We start from the raw sequence: 20,710 nt of genomic DNA, 5'->3' as shown, positions 1-20,710 counted from the left end.
CTAAGTACCATAGCTACTTGGTCCAAAATGTTCATTTGGGCTATATAATTACTTTTCATAATAAATACTCCATTTCTTTTACACTAGACAGTAGCGATAGTAGTCATCAGAAGGCTCTGGCTCAAGGCAACTCTTCGTTCAACGGATGGAGCCTTACCCAGTCTTGCCTTGTCTTCATTCTCAACATGTTCCCTTCCTCTGTGGCCACTGCTCTTATCAGTCCACTGCACCAAGGCTGGGGCACCCATGCGTTTGTCGACTGTCCACTTCACCATACACAGTGCTCTTTTGGAACTGCAAAAGGTTTTCACTTATTTTCAGAAGTTGATCACCAGCCATTTCTTTCTAATCTATCTTGAAGCCTATACACCCTGGGTGACCCCAAATACTGGTGCCTTAGCTTCCAGCATTATAGCAACATGCAAGTCACCTTTGGCAGAACACTAGGATTAGGGAACTGAGAATTTTACAGCTGTAACAAATAGGTTACTGTTAGTATTACACTGAAAATATGAACATTGGACTATGACTGTAACCTCTTTAGATATGGAAGTAGAACATAAACCACTGCCATCAAATCAGTTCAGATACAATGTGATTATGGGACGGAGAAATCTTTTTGGAAACAGAAAGCCTCATCTTTCTCCTCAGAGCAGCTGGTGGTTTCAAACGGCTGACCTTGTGATTAGCAGCCTACCATGTGTTACAAGGTGGGTTTCAATTGTGTGACCCCATGTGTAACTCTGTTGCTTTCTCCCCCTCCTTCCACCCCGACCCCCTCTCATTGCTAGTGTGGGAGTCCTGGTGGCGTAGTGGTTGGTTATGTGTTGGCCTGTGATCGCAAGGACAGCTTTTTGAAACCACTTGCTGCTCTGAGGAAGAAAACAGGGCTTTCTACTCCCTTAAAGGGTCCCAGTCTCAAAAACTCACCTGGACAGTTTTGCGCCGTCTTGCAGAGTCGCTGTGCATTGCTAGTGTGGTGCTCCCTTGTTTTACGAGTAGAGCTTCACGCCAGGCCAGGTGATGCTTATCATCTCTCCGAACCGCTGCTCACAACGCTTGAGCAACATGAGCTAACTGCAGTGGCAACACAAACCAACCCAGTGCTGCTCAAGGGTCAGCTGTATGCAGCTGAGGAAAACTCAGTATCATTGTTCAGAGGCAGTCACAAAAAAATACTCTCCACGATTCTGAACCCTTGGGCCTATTGCGACTCATTTTTTCATTTTCTATACTATACTATCAAAATGACAGTGCCTTCCATTTTAAAACTACTAATTGGTGGACACTTAAAAAATCTGACATTTTGCTAGGCACTGTTAGTACAAAACCCTGGGTGACCTTGGTCTTTCTGTCTAGCTAGGGAGATAGGAAATAGCACATGGAAGGACTGGTAACATGGATTACATAAATAAGTACTATGCCTTTTATAGGGTCAAACAATATAGAATTGGAGATGTAGGCTTTTTTCAGGGCGGGAGAACTGTTTGATCAGCTAATATGGAATCAAGTCCCTAAGACTGCCAGGTATAAAATTAACTGCTAGAAAAGCAAATATTAAAGGAAAAATTTAAAGGGCATTAGTGAAGGTTAGGCACTGACTTTGTTCGACTGGCAACATTACTGCATTTTTTCTCCATTTCTATTTATAAGTCATTGTATATTTATCACAGAATTGATACTTATTGCTAGGGTAATTTACCATAGGAAACAGTATTGACCACCTATTATGTGCCAGGCATCCTATGAAATAGTAATGTAGGGTTCAACAGAATGAGATAGGATCTTTAGGTTAAAAGGAAAAAAAGTTGATTAGAAAGAATAAAACATGTAAAATCATAGCTGTTATAAATTCCATAAAGAGTTACAAGATCTGTAAGGACATGCATATAACAAAAATATTTGAAATAGGCAGAACTTACTGCCATCGAGCCGATTCTGATTCATAGCAATCCTGTAAGACAGAGTAGAGTATAACTGCTCCTGTGGGTTTCCAAGACCAAATCTTTACAGGAGCAGAAAGTCTTTTCTTTCTCCGCCAAGTGCCTGGTGCTCACCAACTGCTGACCTTAGGGTTAGCAAACCAACACACAACCTATTATGCCACCAGGGTCTGAAAAACCTTCCCTGAGCAGAAGTTAACTAAGGGAAGAGTTGGGATTGTTGTCAAGGGGATAATATAAAAGGACAGCACATGCAAAGTCCCTGAAGTTGGAAGGTGCATGGCAAATTAGAGAAACTTGGAAAATGGCCTTTTTGTGGAGGGTGGAAAATGAGGACTCACAAGGTAAAGATGAGGCTTTTAACTTCTATTAAGAGTTACAGCTTAGACATCCACAAGAGCAGTTCCAGCCTGCCCTTTGGGTCACTATGAGTCAGAATCAACACCTTGGCAGTGCATATGGGAGTTAATGGTTTGGTTGGGGGCTGCACCTTGCAGGTCATTGTTAGAGATTGTAAATTGTTTACTAAGCACAACTGGATGATGCCTTTGAAGTTCTTTTGACTGAAGTGGGGCAGTAATGAGGGGTAATGACATGGTTTGGGGAATACTACTATTGGCTACTTTCATTGCCGGCGAGCCCTACACTGTGACTTTAAGGGAGTAGAAAGCCTTGTCTTTCTACAGAACGACTGCTGGTTTTGAACTGCTGACTTCTCAGTCAGCACCCCAAATGTGTAACTATTGTGTCAGATCCGAAAATTGAATGGAGGGGTTAAGATAGATTCAGGAAGACTTCAGTAATGAGGTAATTGCAAGAGGCTGGGTTATATGGTAGGGTGGTGTTGATGGAGAGAAATGGAACTGAGAATTGAGGTTCGTGTATTAGGAAGGCGAAAGTGACAGGATTTGATGAGTTTAGTGTGGAGTGAGGATGGTACCAAGGGGGACTGCTAACTTTATGGTTTTGCATATTAGGATGGAAAGGGGCCCATTGCCATTGCTGGGTAAGCATTGGACTGCTAACCACAAGGCCAGTGGTTCAAACCCACCAACAGCTGTGCTGGGGAAGGACATTGTCTGCTCCTTTAAAGATTTACAAGGACTCAGAAACCCTATGCAGGGCTGCTATGAGTTGGCACGGATTTGATGGCAGTGGGTTTGAATATTTGAAGATGGGTGTTGGTCTCATATACTGAGCTGTAGGGACCAGGTTTTTGAGTGGGACCCGTGGCATTGGATATTTTGAAGTATTTACATAAAACAACATAGTTGAGCTTATGTAACCACAATGCCTTTATTGACCCTTTTATACAGTATATACTATGCTAGTTTCTGTCAGGGGTACAGGTTTTTAAAACTACTAAGGATAACCGTAGGGAAAACTAGCAAAAGCCGAAAAAGATAGTTTTCCAGATTAATTGGCCTATCACTGTTTATCTCCGATTTCCTCCACTTTGGATGTTTTTTTTCCTTTGGAAGCCCTCATAAATCCTTTAAGAGTATTTAACTTGAAGTTAATCCATCTGTGAAGCATCTTAACGAACCACTCACATTCCTTATTCGGCGGAAGCAAAACAGCAGGCCCACGATGTCTCGTCGGATAAATAATATAAAAACAAACGCACCCCCACTCTTGTTTATCGATACATCCTATTCTCAACCCTCCCCCCCTTCCCTTCCCGTTCCCCAGTGCGACACAAACAACTTTCAGGAAGTAAAATCACTTTGCAAGATGAAACTTCTGGGCCCAGGCTCTATCCACAGTGGCCAGAATATCGGTGATGTCGAGCTAGAAGCCGCAGTGTGTAGGTGCACGCTAGGTCTGGGACTAGGATTTTCCCCAGTCGCAACCCAATGGGAATTTGTGGGACTGGAGCCTTTCTGCCAAGCTGCGCTCCCTGGAGTAACAACCTCCCATCCTGGGGGCGGGGCCGGCGCGGCGGGATAGAGGCCCAGGGCCTGGAAGAGCCGGTCCTGGCGGAGGGCGCGTGATGCCAGCCCCCTGCTCCCAAGGTGAGAGCTCCGGCCCCGCCAGGGCGCAGGCGGGTAGCCGCGGTCCAGTCCTGGCGGGCGGGCGGGCGCAGTCGGGTCCCGGCGTGGACGGTCGGAGGGCCACTCCCGCCCGCTCTCCCAGCCTCTGCGCCCCAAACTGGCCCAACCGCCAATCGGCGGCCGCTCACCTCCCTACAGCAGGTGACCCATGGCCAATCGCCAGGGGTCTCTTTGCCCGGAAGCTGGCAGGCTAGCCAATCGGGGCGGCTCCTACACCCTGGGGTTGGGTAAGGGTGAAGGCTGTCCCGGAGGCTGGACCACTGTCCCTCTGCCTGGGGGACCCGGTGGTGCGGGGAGGAAGGGGCGTGCTCCGCCGCAGCCGCCGGCTCCCTCCCCCGGAGGCACGGAGGGCCGGGGCCCTGGCGAATGGCTTTCTTGTTGGCCGCTTGCGGAGTGAGTACCCTCAGGGGCTGGGAGAGGGCTGGTTGCTGCCCCGGGCCAGGCCTTGACGCGAATGTCTCCCGGCTTTCTGCCTCCCTCCGCTGCCCTCTGGGGTGCGTAGGCAGTCGGGCGGCCCCGGCCCTCCCCGCGCGGGAGCGCCCACTTCCTCAGCCGAGAGGAGTCGGAGGCTGAGTGAGGGCAGGGGCCTTCTCTTCCCCCGGAGTTCGGTCACTGCCAAACCGGACTTGGAAGTCGCAAAACTTTTTTTTTCTTTTACTTTAGAAAACTCGCACATTATTTTTTTAAACGCAGAGTTAAGCGTTTTCATAATATGAAAAGTTTGTTTTTGATCAGTTGCCCATTAATAGAATCTGGAGTTGCAGGCCAAACATCGTTTGTTTTTGTTCTGTTTGGCACTGCCTTCTTGACTGGCCCTGTGTTTGTGTGAAATTGTGGATGTTATTATTTGTGTCTGTGTATGGAGAAAGAAGTGACTTTATGCTTTTGGAGTATCTTATGCTCAATTAGTGAGAACTTTGAAATCGTTAGCTGGGATTCACATCCATAAGGGACAGGTTTAGGTTTGGCCCAGCTCAGGTATGGAGAGTTGAGCATATTGAATAGAACAGAAAGCATATTTACAGTTTGCCCCTTTTGCTGGCATTCATACTACACAAGTACTTTTGCTGAGTGTGTTAGAGAAGTATTTTAAACAAGGAAACTTATTTTTGCTAATTTAAGGTAGCATTTGGTTTATTTTGTTGATGGCCTGCCCTTAACCTGTTTAGTTTTGGTTGTATTAAAAACAAATCAAGTAGTTGTTTCCTAGTTTCTTAGAGGAGAAACCTGAGAGGGGATCATAGGATAGTAGTAGTTAAGTTTTAGAGCTTTTGTAATGACCCTTAAAACTGGAAATTCTCATGCGGTTAGCCATGAGTCATCTCTCAGAGGATTGCCTGTGTAAAACTGAGTAGGTGTTAAAGCCTTAGTGTCTTCTCGTTTACTTTTACTGTTTGTGTGGTGCAGCGAGACAAACAAAAATACCCCAATACCTTGCCATGTGGAGCGAAGGTATACATTACTAAGCACCAGATGTGTAGTCTGAGAGCGTAGACTGGAACACAGGAGATAACTGAGAAGCACTATCGGTTTCTAAAGTGCCCTGAGTTTGCTTGTGACCAAGATGACACTGTTCTTTGATAAATAGACTGCAAAGGTGACTGCTTACATCATTTGGTATTTCCAAAGTTCTCAATGGTATGATTTTTTTTAATGTGAAACAATGGTATGTGATACTCATAGAACCACTGCCATTAATCTAACCCACTGCCATTGAGTCACTCAGTGCGACCCCTCTGGAGGGTTTTGGAAGATGTAAATCTCCACAGGAGCAGAGGCTCACAACTCCTTCAGGGTGAACTCCCGACCTTGAAGTTAGCAGCTGGACACTTAGCTGGCAGCTCCAGTAATGATCATAGGGACTTTAGTTCAAATTGTGAAAGTGATTTGGCCAGAAGAACACATTGCCTTAGCACTATGCCCTGCTCCCGGAGAAGCAGCCTGCTTCATTTGCACTCTGTTGATTGAAGTAAGAAGGTGATAAAAAACAATCTGAAATTAGGCTTTTAATCCAGAAAGCAAATTCTAGATGTTCTTTGAGAGATACTGAGCTCTAGCACTATCTAAACTTTCTGCTGCCCAGGAATAACACATAGTGATTCTTAAGACATATGGACAGTTTTATGTATGCTATAATAATATCCTTAGCAGAAGGTTATATTTAAGAGGATTTTTAATGTTTAAATAAAGAAGATTATGCTTGAAAACAAAATTGAACTGACATCCCTCCCTAAAGAAGCCCTGGTGGTGTAGTGGTTACAAGTTAGGCTGCTAACCATACGGCCAACGGTTTGAAACCACCGCCGCTATGCAGAAGTTCAGAAGACGCTTCTGCCCTGCCCTCATGGGTCATGAGCAGTCAGAATCCACTTGATGGCAGCAAAAGCCATTTTCCATCTCCTTTATTTTCCATGTCCAGTCACCAAGTCTTGTTGAATCAGTTTTAGGATTATTTCTCCCTTTTTCAAGCTCCACCCCGGGAGATATTGTTTTAATTTCCCCAACAAACGATAGCTCTCAGCTAGACTTCTGCAACAGCCTTTTAGTCATTGGACTTGCTTTACTCTATGTCCCCCCCAAATTCTATTCAGTCACAAACATGCTTCAAACTCTCTTGTAAGGGTCCTCCTTCACCAACTGCCTAGCTTGTCCTTGGAGACTCATTGTGTGATCTGGATTCTTGAATTCTCTGGATTCTTGTCCTCAGCTCCTGGAGCTCCACCCAAGTAATCCACTTCTGCACTGAACTATTTCATATTTCCTATTTAGAACCTGCCATACCTCAAACCCCAAATCACTGCCAAAGTGTCAATTCCAAACTATAGTGACCTTATGGGAAAGGGTAGCCCAGTATGTTTCTGAGACTGTTAACTTTTTACAGGAGTAGAGACCCCCATCTTTCTCCCATGGAGAGATGTGTGGTTTTGAACTGCTGACCTTGCACTTATCAGCCCAACTCAACCCACTAAGTCACCAGGACTCCCTACCCCCTTATAGCTCTGGTTGGAACTGTAATATTTTTTTATCTTATGTGTAAATTTTGCATTAGAGACCTTGGGCTTCTTGCTCATCTTTGTAGTGCTAGGCCATTGCACCTAGTCGAGTACTTAAGTAAGCATTCAACAGATACTTGTGAAAGTAAGTGATTAGGTAATATTCTAAGTGTGTGCAAATTTGGCTTAGTTGTGCTAGAATCAGGTTTATATACCGAGAGTTAGAAATGGTCTCTGTGTCACTAATTAGCTCACTAGTTGCTACCAGAAAGGAGTGGGGATTGGAGAAAATGTTTAGAAACAATGTTATAAATAGTAGGCAGATTCCCAGATAAATACCCTCAAATCTATATAGCTCTAATGTAGTTGGGAGAATATTAATATTAGCAAACAAATAAACAAAATCTTGTCATCAAGTCTATTCTGACTTGGTATAAATTGGTTCTGTGATATTGTTAGTATCAGGAAAAAATAGTATGTTGCTAGCTAGAGAGAGGAAAGGGGTGAAATTTTAGCTGATTTGCTATCTCTTTTAATGTCCTTACAAATGTCCTTTCAATATGATGATACAAAAAGACTTCAAAAGTTCATGGACAATGGAATTAGAAGATAGGTATATATAAGTATATGGGTTGTGTGTAAACATTGTTTCTCAACAAAAGTGCTGTGAAGTTCAAGACTAGCCAAGTTCAATGGCTCTAGCCATTTAGTCTATCTTTAAGAACTGAAGGCCCTGCAAATTTAACCATGTCAATGCAGTCTTTATTTAAAATCTGAACTGAAGAAAAATTGGGTTCAAAGATTTAAGATTAGTATTTTAAAGTGGATGCCTAATGATCTTCCATTGAAACTCTTGCACAGTTGCCTTGCTTTGATGAAAGGAATGAACAAGAACATTGTCTTGATGGAGAAGTGCTAACTTTCGCAAAACACTCCTGTAATAATCAGATCTTATCGTCCATTGACCCTCCAGAAAGTCAACAGCAAAACGCTCTGAACTCTTTTTGATGTGATTGAACTATTGAATAGTTTTACTTGTGCTCTGTCTTCAGGAATGCACTGGTAGAGCCATTTCATCTGTTAAATTTTTCCAAGAAATGCTTCAGGATCTTGATCCACTTGTTTAAATGAAAAACCTCTTGTGTTCTTGTCTGCAGCTGATATGGACACAGCAGTTTTGGCACCCATGAGTGGAAAGTTTATTTAACTTTTAATTTTCCAGTCAAAATTGTATAAGCTGAACCAATTGGAGATTGGAGATGTCCATGGTGTTTGTGTTGGTTGTTGTTTCCACTGTAAATTGGTGGTCCTTCCCAATTAAGGCGTAACCAAGTTACTTGTCACCTTATAAATTGAGGAGGATGGTCTACTGCTGCAGGCTTCATCTTCTACATTGTTGTCATAAAATGAGTTTTCCATTATAAACCTATTTCTTTGAAGCATTGCACCCATAACACACATCAGTGACTTGACCAGTCTTTCACCTAAGCATCATTACAAATTTGATGTTTGTTTCGCTGCAATCAGCAGAATTTAGGTTGCTGTGATGCAGAGCCCTAATGGCAATTTGGGTAGGTGCTGGGCTGCTAACCAAAAGATATGTGGTTCAGATCTACCAACTGGCCCTCTGGGGAAATAAGAGGCTGTCTGCACCCCTAAGGTTATATTCTTGGAAATTACATTAATGTCACTCTGAGTCAAAAATGACTTGGTGGCAGGGGTGTGTTCTTTATATGTTGCTCTGATAGCTCTTTTCAAACTGATGCCATACTCCTTTTTTAATACCTGAAACTAGATCCTGTTCAGACATATGAGGTGGTACGCCCCCAAAAATTCGGGAACAAAGCTCTGCGGGGCAGAACTTTGATAGTTTGCACATTTCCCCACTAGGTGAGCATTGAGCAACTTGCTCTGAATTAGTGCACCCAGTGGCATCTCTGGTCACAGTGAATTTTTTTGTAAAAGCAGTTTTGTTCAAACCTCATTTTTTTGTGTTGGTTGATTAAAGAGAGCAGCAAGTGGTTGTGAAATTTTTTTCCTGCTTTGGGGGGGGGGGGATGCCGCAGAAACTGTTGTGATGTTGAACACAGCTTACTAGGATAGTACTGTGGGAAAAACTCTAGTGTACGAATGGTTTTCTCATTTCAAAAATGTGAAATGTCGATTGACAAACCTCATTCTGGACATTGTCATTTCCAGAATAGTCGAAAATGTTGACTCTGTAGTGCATTTGGAATTTGTTCCACCAGGTCAGACTGTTAATCAAGCTTTCCTAATTAGAGGTTCTGAAAAGAACGCAAAACAGCGTGCAACAAAAAAAGCTAACAGGGACTTGTTTTGCCACCATGACATTGTACCTGCTCACGCAGCTAGTTTTTGGCAAAAAAACTCCAAAACATCAGCATACCTCTCTTGCACCACACACCTAACTCACTTGCCCCTGTCCCATGTGACTTCTTTAGTTTCCGTGAATGAAGAGGGACATGAAAAGACAGTGATTTAACATTGAAGAGGTGAAGAAAAAAATGGAGGAGGTTCTGTTAGCTATCCTAACAGATGAGTTTGAAAATGTTACCAAGAATGAAATCGCAGATTTGACAAATGCATTAAGTGTAAAGGAGAGTACTTCGAAGGTGGTAAGGTTGTTTTGAAAAAAATATATAAATTCATAGCTTTGGAAAAAAAATCCATGTGTTTTGTTTGTTCTTGTTTTGGGGTGCCCCCTTGAATCCTAAAAAATTAAAACAAGTTTATTTTTGTACAAAAAAAGATCATAGTTTGCCATAAAGTACATTTTCTATGAACTATTTGAAGCCCCCACCATAGTGCTTGGCACTTAATATTCAATAAATGCGTCACGAATGAATGGAAGTGTGTCTGTGCCCATACGCATGCACGAGAAATAGTCAATGATGGAACTGTAGTTCTAGCATGGGAGTTCATTTATTTCTGGAGGCACTTTAATAACTTTATTTCTTAATTGACTGGGTCATTCATTTTATTTTCTTCCAAAATATGCTGCCTCAACCAAATTATTCTACTTACTCCAGTGTTTCTTTGCATTCTCTGCATTCCAGAGCATGTTTTAAAATATGGCTTCATTAGTCAAGGTTACATGAAACGATACAGCTTTGCTTGTGTTCAGCATTCTTTGTCATCGTAGTATTGGAGCATCTGGGTGCATTTGTAAGTGGAATTCTGTGGTCTCTCTTTTTTTTCTGGGTACAGTGTACTTTTTTGATGGTACATGACAAGGTCAGGTTCTCTAAGTCCCTCCCCTTCCTTCAGGGGGTCTGGATGGACTATTCTCAGTGTGTTGGGGGATTGAATTTGGGGCAAAGACTCCCCAGCAGCTGAGAGCCTCTCTTACTCCTTGGAGGCCATGTGGACCATGAGGTCCACCACTCTGTTGCTGTAGCCAAATTCATTGTCATACCAGGAAATGAACTTGACAAAGTGGTCGTTGAGGGCAATGCCAGCCCCAGCATCAAAGGTGGAAGAGTGGGGGTCACTGTTGAAGTCACAGGAGACAACCTGGTCCTCAGTGTAGCCCAGGATGCCCTTTAGGGGACCATCGGCTGCCTGCTTCACCACCTTCTTGATGTCATTGTACTTGGCAGCTTTCTCCAGATGGCAAGTGAGATCCACGACGGACACATTGGGGGTGGGGACACGGAAGGCCATGCCAGTCAGGTTCCCATTCAGCTCCGGGATAACCTTGCCCATAGCCTTGGCAGCGCCAATAGATGCGGGGATGATATTCTGAGCAGCCCCACCGCCATCACACCAGAGTTTCCCAGAGGGGCTGTCCACGGTCTCCTGGGTGGCAGTGATGGCATGGACTGTGGTCATGAGTCCTTGCACGATACCAAAATTGTCATGGATGACCTTGGCCAGGGGGGCTAAGCAGTTGGTGGTGCAGGAGGCATTGCTGATGACAATCTTGAGGGAGTTGTCATACTTCTTGTGGTTCACGCCCATCACAAACATGGGAGCGTCAGCAGAAGGGGCAGAGATGATCACCCTTTTGGCACCGCCCTTCAAGGGAGCCCCAGCCTTCTCTACGGTGGTGAAGACACCAGTGGACTCTACAACATAATCAGCACCGGCCTCACCCCACTTGATGTTGGCGGGATCTCGCTCCTGGAAGATGGAGATTGTCTTCTCATTGATGATAAGCTTCCCATTCTCAGCCTTGACAGTGCCATTGAACTTGCCGTGTGTGGAATCATACTGGAACATGTAGACCATGTAGTTCACATCCATGAAGGGGTCATTGATGGCAACAACATCCACTTTGTAGGCAGGAAAGCAGTCCTGGTGACCAGGCGCCCAGTAGAGCCTAATCCGCTCACTCCGACCTTCACCATCGTGTCTCCGGGATGCGGCTGGGACTGCACGGGAACAGGAGAGGTGGCTTTCTGTTGCCTGAGGAGGAGCAGAGAGTTGGTGTTTTTTTAACAAAGTTTTATTGGCCCTTAATCCACATATCACACAGTTCAATAGTTCCATCATATCAAGAAGAGTTTGCACAATCATTACCCTGTGGTGCCTGTATGTAAGTGAAATTTTATTTCAGAGTGAGTAATTGAACCCCAGTGCCGCCCCCCCCCCCCACCGTGAAGCATCTACTTACCTTAGTGAACATTTGCTATTTTTCTGAAAATACACCCTTTGCAGAATCCTAGAACTTGGAAGGTACCTTAAACTTCTAATCAAAGCAGTATCTTTGATTGTGGAGGAAAAAGCCTCAGGAAAGCAAGGTGGCTTGCCCAAGGTCACACAGCTAGAGATTAGAATAAGCAGAACACAGCCCAGATGGCTCCCAAAGAGAATCAAAGTGCTGCCCTCTTGGTGAGCCGTTTTCTGCCAATTGCCCGTCCTGCCCCCAAACGCCAGGTCTTTTTTTTTAGTGCAGCCACTGATTTTGATTTCCTCTCACAGCCAGCACCTGGATCATCTTACATACTTGTCTAAGAGAATATTGTTCCAATATGATCTTCTGGTGCTGTTCAACCTCTCTTTGCTTATACCAGTCTAGGAATGTGCCTTTTCTGGTTATCCATTTTTTCTTTCCCCACCCCACCTGTCTGCTCTGTGCTGTAGGAAGCTGACCTCCACTGTCTGGCTCACATGGGTCCATTTGACCTTTGGCCAAATCTGGTTGGAGTTAGCCAATGGAAAGCAGCAGCAAGAGATGGCAGTGAAGACAGAGAGAACTTTTGGGGGTGTTTCTTTCTCCTGCTCCTTCCTTGCCTTCATGCACTTCTGGCAGTGGCTATATCTTGACCCCTGATATCCATTGGGTAGCTCCTCCTCCTCCACGGTGCAGTGGTTTCTTTCAGGTCTGGAGTGGTAAAGGCTGCCCCCAATCTCCGGTGCCTTAGCACCCCCTGGTGGTTGCATACTTGTCCTCCAGCATCTCCTGTGACCTCATTGACAAAATGTAAATAGCCTGCTGGCTTATGCTGTTGCTTACCAGAGCCCCACTGCTGCAGGGTTATTCCCCTCCCCAAGTCTGTCCGAATTCTACAATCTCAGATGTTAGCCTCCGTGAAACTTCTCTCTGAACTCCCCCCTTGGATCTCTTAGTACCTTTCTCCTAATACGGTATTTATTTTTAAACACTGAATCAGTTATTTTAGACACAGGTATGTTTATCTCTACGGGGTTTGAAACAATCTATACTTGCTTCATTTGGATATCCCCGAAACATCTAGTACAGTGTTACAGAAGAAATGTCCAATGGATTAATGACTGCTGTAACAATATATTCTAAGGCCAAGAATGATAAACTCACTGCCATCTAGTTGATTTTGACTCATAGTGGCCCTATATAAGGTTTATGGGGGTTGTGAATCTTCATGGGAGCAGAAAGGCTCATCTTTTTCCTGAGGAGCAGTTGGTAGGTTTAAAATGCTGACCTTGCAGTTAGCAATCCAGTGCTTACCTGTAATACTACGATCAGGGCCCTTGAAAGCCTGGGGTAGTATATGTACAGATGTGAAAAATGTACTTGTGGAAAAATGTGGCCTGAAAGAATGAGTTTTTAGAGGAACAAGTCACTTGTCCTTGGTCAAATTGCTATTACTGTTATCTAACAGCTTCCTGAAAATCAACTACCATTTATTTCAATATCTTTCTCCTTATCCTCTTTTTCTTAAAAGCTGTGTTAGATTAAAAGATATTCATGATGTGAGGATAAAACATATAATATTTTTATGATTTTTAAAATCAGTACTCTTATTTATAAAAGAACTTAATTTTTTTTATTTCTTTTTACTTTTAAATGCTGAACACCATGCAGAATCCCTTAATTCAGTATAGCCTCTTACTGAGTGTCCACTATGAACAGCAGTGAACAACGCAGAATCTTATCCTTTTGGGCATTTATTCTTGCTCTGTTTTAGAATATCATGGTAAGTTTCTGAAAAAATTAAACTAAATCAGGGTAGGTTTTTAGCAACTTTAGCAAAAATGAAACCTATTTTTCCTTCCATTTAACTTTTATTCACAAGTTGCTAAACTCAACTATACAAAATAAACAAACAAAAAACCCCACACTGGCATATTTAATATCTATGGGTTAAATAATAACCACTTGTGAAATCTCCTGCTTTTTTGTTTGTTTGTTTTGTGCACAATACAAGCCATTTAGTATTGATTATCTGTTGTTCTGACTAGTTTACCAACCAACTCCCCTTGGGCATTGTTTAATTTTAAGTGTCAGGTTGTGCAATATAGGACATACCAAATTTTGTTTTTGAAAACATTTCATTATCAAAATTTCCACACAGTTCTATGAAAATTTTGTGGTTATTTAAAAAGTCTTCACCATTAAATAAAAAGACTCAGTTTAAGAATATGCCTGGTTTAATGTACATTTCTCTTAGTACAGTAGGATAGTAAAATCTCAGGAAACTTACTTTAAAACTTTTGGGATTGTGTGTGTGTGTGTGTGTGTGTGCGCGCGCGCGCGCACTTGTGTGTATTCTTTAAAATGGTGAGACTTTGCTTTCTGAGATGCTGTTAAACTGCATGGTGGGCAGTAATCTGAGTTTGAGGAGGAGAATAATAATGTTTTCATCCCTGAGAGAAAATGTTTTGAGAATGATGTACAAATGAGCTTTACACAATTGATGTGTGTATGGATTGCGATAACAGTTGTATGAGCCCCTAATAAAATGTTGTAAAAAAAAAATAATAATGTTTTCATCCCATACTAGGAAGCCTTTCAGTTTATTTCTTTAGAACAGTGACGCTATGTCTGTAAGAAAAGTATAGCTAGCAGCCATACCAACTGGGATATCTCAGAAAAAGAGTGTTGGGTGATTGCCAGCACTGCGTGATCACCAAACAGTGCTTTGTTAGGCGGAGTGATGGAGGTGGTTTGGTTCTGGATATGGATTTGGTTCTTGAATGCTGAGTCATGATCATGTTGGCAGAAAGAAGGACGTGTACAGAAACCTTAGCTGTTCTGTTTTGTTATACTGATCATTTGCCTTAGCTTTCATTTATTTTAGCAGAGTGGTGATTATTACACTAAGTACTTTTTTTGTTACTATGTGCTTTACCTTTTAAATGTTGTGGTAAGTTGTTGTTTTGTATTTTATTTTGCTTAGCCGTGTGTCTGAGTAGTTTCATTATTGTCAATTGAACTCTGTTGAGGCATTTTAGGGTTTATTCTTAAACCCTAAACTTTTTAAAAGAATGTGCTTGCCAAAACACTTAAAATTTTGAAAAATATTTATAACCTGCAAAATCTCTGAATATTTTACACATTAGGCTTGTGAAATTGAATTGTAAAAGAAGGGTATACCTGTGAAAGGACAAAAGACATTAATGTATAAAGTTTATTTTAAAAATTAAGAATCCTTGTTTCAGATGGTCCCCTTTCCTACTCCCATGGTATTTTATTCCAGGTGTGTGTGTGTGTGTGTGTGTGTGTGTGTGTGTGTGAAGTAACTTTTAAAATGCAACTCTGTGTTCCTGCTTATCTAGCATAAGGGAAGCGTTCAATAATGTTAATTGACTTAAGTCTGGTGTTTGTTTTGTTCCTTTAGTTTGCTCCTGAGTTCAGATCCTGTAAATTCATGCTTTACATTGGATGTTATCTTAAAAGTTATTTGCTGCATTTCTGAATCCTCGGGCAGTCTTAATATATTATGCCTTTAGTGACATCTTCAAAATGCGAGTTACATCCATTATAGAGTCGATGATTATAAAATTTATTGTACAAATATGGATGCTTTTGAGAGACTGTTTCCAGTAGTTTTGCTGGGATGACAAGCACAATCAGGGATTTTCCCAAGCAAATTAGGATATTTGAATTTTTTTATTGTTGTAAATCTATATATATGTGTGTGTGATGTAACATTTGCCAGTTCTACATTTAATATAGCGATATCAATTACATTAATCATGTTATGCAAACATCACCCATAATTGTTATGCCTTTTAGTTTGATAATAACGTTATATCACTTATTGAATAATTTGAGAGAGTCATTTGGAAAGATAAGCCATCAAAAGGTTTAAATAAAGGAAAAAGATACAAATCATAAGCCTTTATTGTTGATTTTTTTGAGTAAACAAGTCATTGTATAGAAGCAATGTTTTGTTCTTTAAATCAAAAGATTACATAACAGTGTAGGTATCAGCTGAAAAATAAATAATTGTGCTAAGAACTAGAATCAAAGTTCACGTGAATTTTGACACTGTTGTCTGTACCTAATTCCTGTTTGGCAAAGTAGCAAATTTCTTTCACAAATAAATGTGAGCAAATCAAATTTTTAAAAAAACAAATTTAAATTAATATGCATAAATTATTTTTTATTAATTTCAAGGTGAAAGCAATTCTGTTTTATCAAGGAACAAGTGGGTGTTCAAATACCAGATTTTTTGTTTTGTTGTTTATGAAAGAAAAGAAAAGCTATTTTGTTACCAAGGTAATAAAACTGTTCTTTTTGTGGCTAAGGTTACCCAACACTCTCTGAATATCTCATAGTGGACTATTTTTTTTTTAGCTGTTTTTCAGTTTCTTTGATTTATTGTTATTCTTTTAAAAATTACTTTTTTTTCTTCAGCGCTCATTCACTGTTTGTTTTCCCTTTGTAGAGGCATGTTAGGCCCCGAGGATACAGTGAAACCCCCTGGCTATCTAAGGTTCCAAGTTAGACAGGGAGGGTAAACCACCAACCAGTGTGTTACTTTCCATGACAGGATTTCATCTAGCCAGTCTCTTGACTGGCGTTTATTCTTTTATCCACCTCATAGATGAGAAAATAGAAATGGATAATAGGGTAACCTGGTCACATCACCCAGATAATTAAGTTGCAGGTCCAGAATTTTAAAATTCATGCGTCTGATAGAAAACTTGTCTTCATTTTCACACTGTCAAGCTCCTTCAGATGTTTTTGGCTTCCTTTTTAGGGCCCTTATCCAGGACTTCTTTCAACTACTATTGTAACTAAATAGAAAAGTACAGTTGATTTGAAATCAGACTGGGTTGTAATCTCAACTAGAAATAAACCCAAGTAAATGGGGTTACTTTCTGTGTACCTTACTTATGTTGTTGTGATGGGGCAGTGAACTACCCTGTAGTGACTAGCAGCGTACTTAATAATCTGAACATGTATTTTAACGCATGTTGTGCTTCCCTGGGATTAAAAGGACTCACTCGAAGCTCCAGAAAAAGACCTTGCCTTTTAGGACATTTGTGGCATACATAACAGTTTTTGGTAAAATAGCATGTAGCTACCATGCTGACAAAAAAGGACCTAATTTGGGGTGGGGTGGGGTGGGGCTAATTGGTGAGTGCCTTAGCTTTGTCATTAAGTGTAAAAATACCTTCTTGAAGGTATAGTGGAGGAAAGGGTTTAGTAGTTTTATGGGTATTTTTGAAATGATAATCCTTAGTCCAGTTGATTATTTAAGATTAAGAATCAAGAGAAATTCATACCCTCACAACCTCCCTGTACCAACCACTAAATCCTGTTCTTCCCTTGGCTGACATGGAGAAACCACTAGGACAAGAGAGGTTAGAAAAGATTTCCACATTTTCATTAGTCCAGGAAATCACACACATATACAACTCACATCGTGGCCTGCTCTTAATACTTGAAGTTTTCTGAATATATCTTTTCCTTATTAGCCCAACTTTAAGTCATTTGGGAAGGAGATAAAATGGTGTCATTACTCTAAGAACTTGAATTTGCTAAATTTAAATTTCTAAAGAACAGAAAGATCATACCTTTTTTTTTTTTTTGGCATAGCGCGGCCCCGCACCTCCCCTTTTTAAAAGCCTGCTAACTTGCACATGTACTTGCTTTTCCTTTATATAGTTATTTTTGCGTGTGTTTTGTGTCCCCTCCCTCTTATTATTCCTTTACTTTATGATTGATGTCAGACTCACAGCATGGTAACTTTCTATTCTCTCTTTTCCTTACCTTTATGGAAGATCAGTACTACACTTGCTTTTTTCCAGTCTTCTGGTATCTCTCCAGTTCTTGAATTTTCAAAAATAATTGTAAGTGATTCAATTGTAAGTATGCCCTCTATTTCTTTCATTAGATGAAAACTTATCTGTGATGCATGTCATCTCAAATTGCTAATTGTGAGCATCAGCTCTCCAGACACATTTATATTTTACCAAAAGTGACTTTTCTGCAAAGTTCTCATTACTTTAATTACAAGGCATGTGCTATGAAAAATTTTTTCTTTTTATCATCGACTTTTGTCAGATTCATGCCATTTATTTTTCATTATGAGGTTTCCTTTCTTTGATATTTGTCCTTTGTTAAAACCTTCAACTGTTATTTTCTTGTACAGTTCTGTTGCTAATTCACTTTTTTCTTATTCTGAGCTTAGCATAAAAGAGTTACATGAAATAATTAATTTCTGTCACATTACCTTGACCTGCATAAAGAAGCACTGAGTTACAGGCTACATATGTAGTCCTTTAAAGTTTTTAATGTGAAATAAAATTTTATATGAAAGCATTTGTGATTATTTTGACAATGTTATTTATTACACAGCCATAGCCTTTTCCAGTGTACATTATTCTAAAATTTTTAAGTCATCATACATTTATTAATTTCCTGATTCTGATCTCCAGAAGACCGTAATCACCTCTGACAACTTTCCCTCCACCATGACTCATCTTCTATCAGCAGAAATTTCCTTACATGTTCTTACTGCCTCAAACATTGCTCCCTGTATCTCTCAATGTACTTTTGACTGTTTTAAGAATTTTCTTTGTAATATTCTTCTTTTTAATGGGGTGCAACATTGTGTTTATACATAAAGTATAAATAGTGACTTTCCCTATCTAAAGTCAGTAATAGGAATTAATTTAGTTGTTATCATTTGTTAGCTTTGAAGCACCTTCTAGAAGAGAAAAGCGGTACTACTTAGAGTACTTCAAATATGGTAAGAAGTCCCTAGTACAGTTTTGAGGCAATTGGATATTTTCTACCAGTCTACATATTGTTTTATAAATCCCCCGTACAATGGGCCAGATGCATTTATCTAGACATATCCATATTTTAAGCTAGATACTGTATATACACATGTATAAGCCAAGTTTTTCAGCACATTTTTAATGCAGTTTTTGTGGTAAAATTAGGTGCCTTGGCTGATATTCGAGTTGGCATATACTCAAGTATATATGATACATAGAACGTAGCAGTTATGGACTTGTATACTTTTTAGTTGTATGCATCTACTTTAGCTTTCTTGAGTGGCAAAATATTCTTAAAAACTTGACTATTTTAGCATATGTCACATAAGGTGATATTTTGCTTTACATAGCTACCAAATTTTATAATATTGGTTGCATTATAATATTCTTATTTTATCTGCTATTTCACAGACTGCTTTATCCTGTTATTCTATTATTTCTCTACCACAGTTGTGTTTATGCTTTACATGAATCCCTACAGCAATCATCCAGTGTAATTAGTGTTATGACTCATCGGCGAACATAGTAAATTAGGGTAGCAGCCTCTTTGCCTCCAAGTGAAAAATGCAGTTTTTGTGGTAATCACTTTAGTTGCTATTGAAGGACATGGGCAACAAAGGAAGAGGAAAAAAGGGCATAAAGAGAGTGAGGGAATAGTTGGAAAGAGATAGAAAACAAAACAGAAAGACAAGACACAAAGGGAGAGGTTTTGGGAAAGACCTGTTATCATGCACCAACAATTGCCATGATACAAATACCAGTGCCTCCTGTGCGCTGAGCTAGCCCTGAGGGCGTAATGATCAATTAGTGATGCAGTTCCCGCCTCCCTGGAATTTTCAGTACTTCAGAGAAGTCAGCCAATTCAATAATTAAGATAAAGTGCTATAAATGTCAGGGGAAGTAAAGCATGGGTAAATGCATAGCTGCCGCCCTCTTAGCCTACTTGTTCTTAAGGGTAAGGTGTCATTGTAAGAGGTATGAAGTCAAGCATCTTAAAGGCTCTGCTTTCTCCTCTCAGGTCCTTTCAAAGGAAGTCAAGCCTATTTTTATGATGTTTTAAAATAAAACTTTTAAGCACATTCATATGACTATGTAGTGCCTTTATATTCTGACTGGTAAACAGAAAGAGGAATTATTATGGCTTTATGGAAATTTCTTTAAAATAGTATATTGGAAAGGAATGAGTACCTCATCACTTGAGATATTCAGGGAATGATTAAATGACTTTTAAAGGTGTAGTAGTAGCTACTTTTGTGAGTTTGGTAAATTGGCCTCAGTGACTTTGTTTCCATGTAAGTCGCAGTAGATGAGTATAGCAAAACTTACCTAAAAGCTATACTTTATGGTATTTTCTCCTACTACAGGGTTTACAAAAGTGGGCAATACCTAGGGCAGGGGACTCTGGACTACAGAAACAAATAACTACACTTTCTTCTGGATTATAGGCTGCAATACAAAAGTATTTATTGTTAGGGGATGCTGAGCAATTTTTTTTTTTAAATGAAAGGGAGCAGTAGGCCAAATAAATTTGGGAACCTATGCCCTAGTACAGAAGCCCTGTGGTGTAGTGGGTGTTTATTGGGCTGCAAACTGAAAGGTCAGTATATCGAAACCACCAGCTTGCTCCTCAGAGAAATATGAGGCTTTCTACGCCCATCAACAGTTAACAGCCTTGGAAACCCACAGGGGCAGTTGTACTCTGTCCTATAGGGAGCCAAGAAGAGATCTAAACACTACAATTAGATAAGTTAACCTGACAGATATTTACAGAGCTTTTCATCCAGATACCAAAAAATTCACATTCTTCTCAAGCCCACCTGGCACATATTCTAAGATAGACCACATGCTGTGGCATAAGGCAAATCTACATAAATTTAAGCACACTGATATCATACCGACCTCTCTCTCTCTGATCACTGTGCCATATGGCTGTAAATCAACAAAAGAAAGATGAAGAAAATGAGCAAACAATTGGAGGATGAATAACTATCGCAAAAGGAACACAAACTGGCCCAGATCAGAGTTGAAATTAGGAAATTTCTAGAAACCAATGAGAATGAGAACACGACGTACCAAAACTTAGGCACACAGCAAAGGCAGTTAGAGGAAGTTTCATAGCAATACATGCACACCTGAAAAAGGAAGAGAGACTCATGATTGATATGCTGGCACAAAATTTACAACAACTAGAGCAGAGTCAGGACAATTCTTTTTTTGTTGTTGTTAATTTTTTTTAAAGTTATTTTATTGGGGGCTCGTA

General features: G+C 40.6%; 1 protein-coding gene and 1 pseudogene across 10 annotated transcripts in view; one reads left to right on the top strand and one right to left on the bottom strand.

Moving 5' to 3' along the window:
• OSBPL9 (oxysterol binding protein like 9) overlaps positions 1–20,710 on the top strand; it is a 158,860-nt gene that overhangs the window by 98,070 nt on the left and 40,080 nt on the right. For 4 of the 10 annotated variants that reach the window (XM_045291889.1, XM_045291888.1, XM_045291887.1 and 1 more), the window contains exon 5: positions 17,449–17,532. The exons of 3 other annotated variants lie outside the window; for them this stretch is intronic. In XM_045291889.1, coding sequence (XP_045147824.1) covers positions 17,449–17,532 — 84 coding nt within the window. Of the gene's footprint in view, positions 1–4,284; positions 4,391–17,448; positions 17,533–20,710 lie in introns of those variants that run through there. 3 more of the 10 variants (XM_004699430.4, XM_045291886.1, XM_045291891.1) reach the window with 2 other exon arrangements.
• LOC101645371 lies at positions 10,357–11,360 on the bottom strand (annotated as a pseudogene).

This window comes from Echinops telfairi, unplaced genomic scaffold, assembly GCF_000313985.2.
Source record: "Echinops telfairi isolate 266 unplaced genomic scaffold, ASM31398v2 ScPeMD7_443;HRSCAF=831, whole genome shotgun sequence".
In the NCBI taxonomy this organism is placed as follows: domain Eukaryota; kingdom Metazoa; phylum Chordata; class Mammalia; order Afrosoricida; family Tenrecidae; genus Echinops; species Echinops telfairi.
Note: the sequence above shows the minus strand (reverse complement) of the source record. Positions and strands in the feature narration are given on the sequence as shown.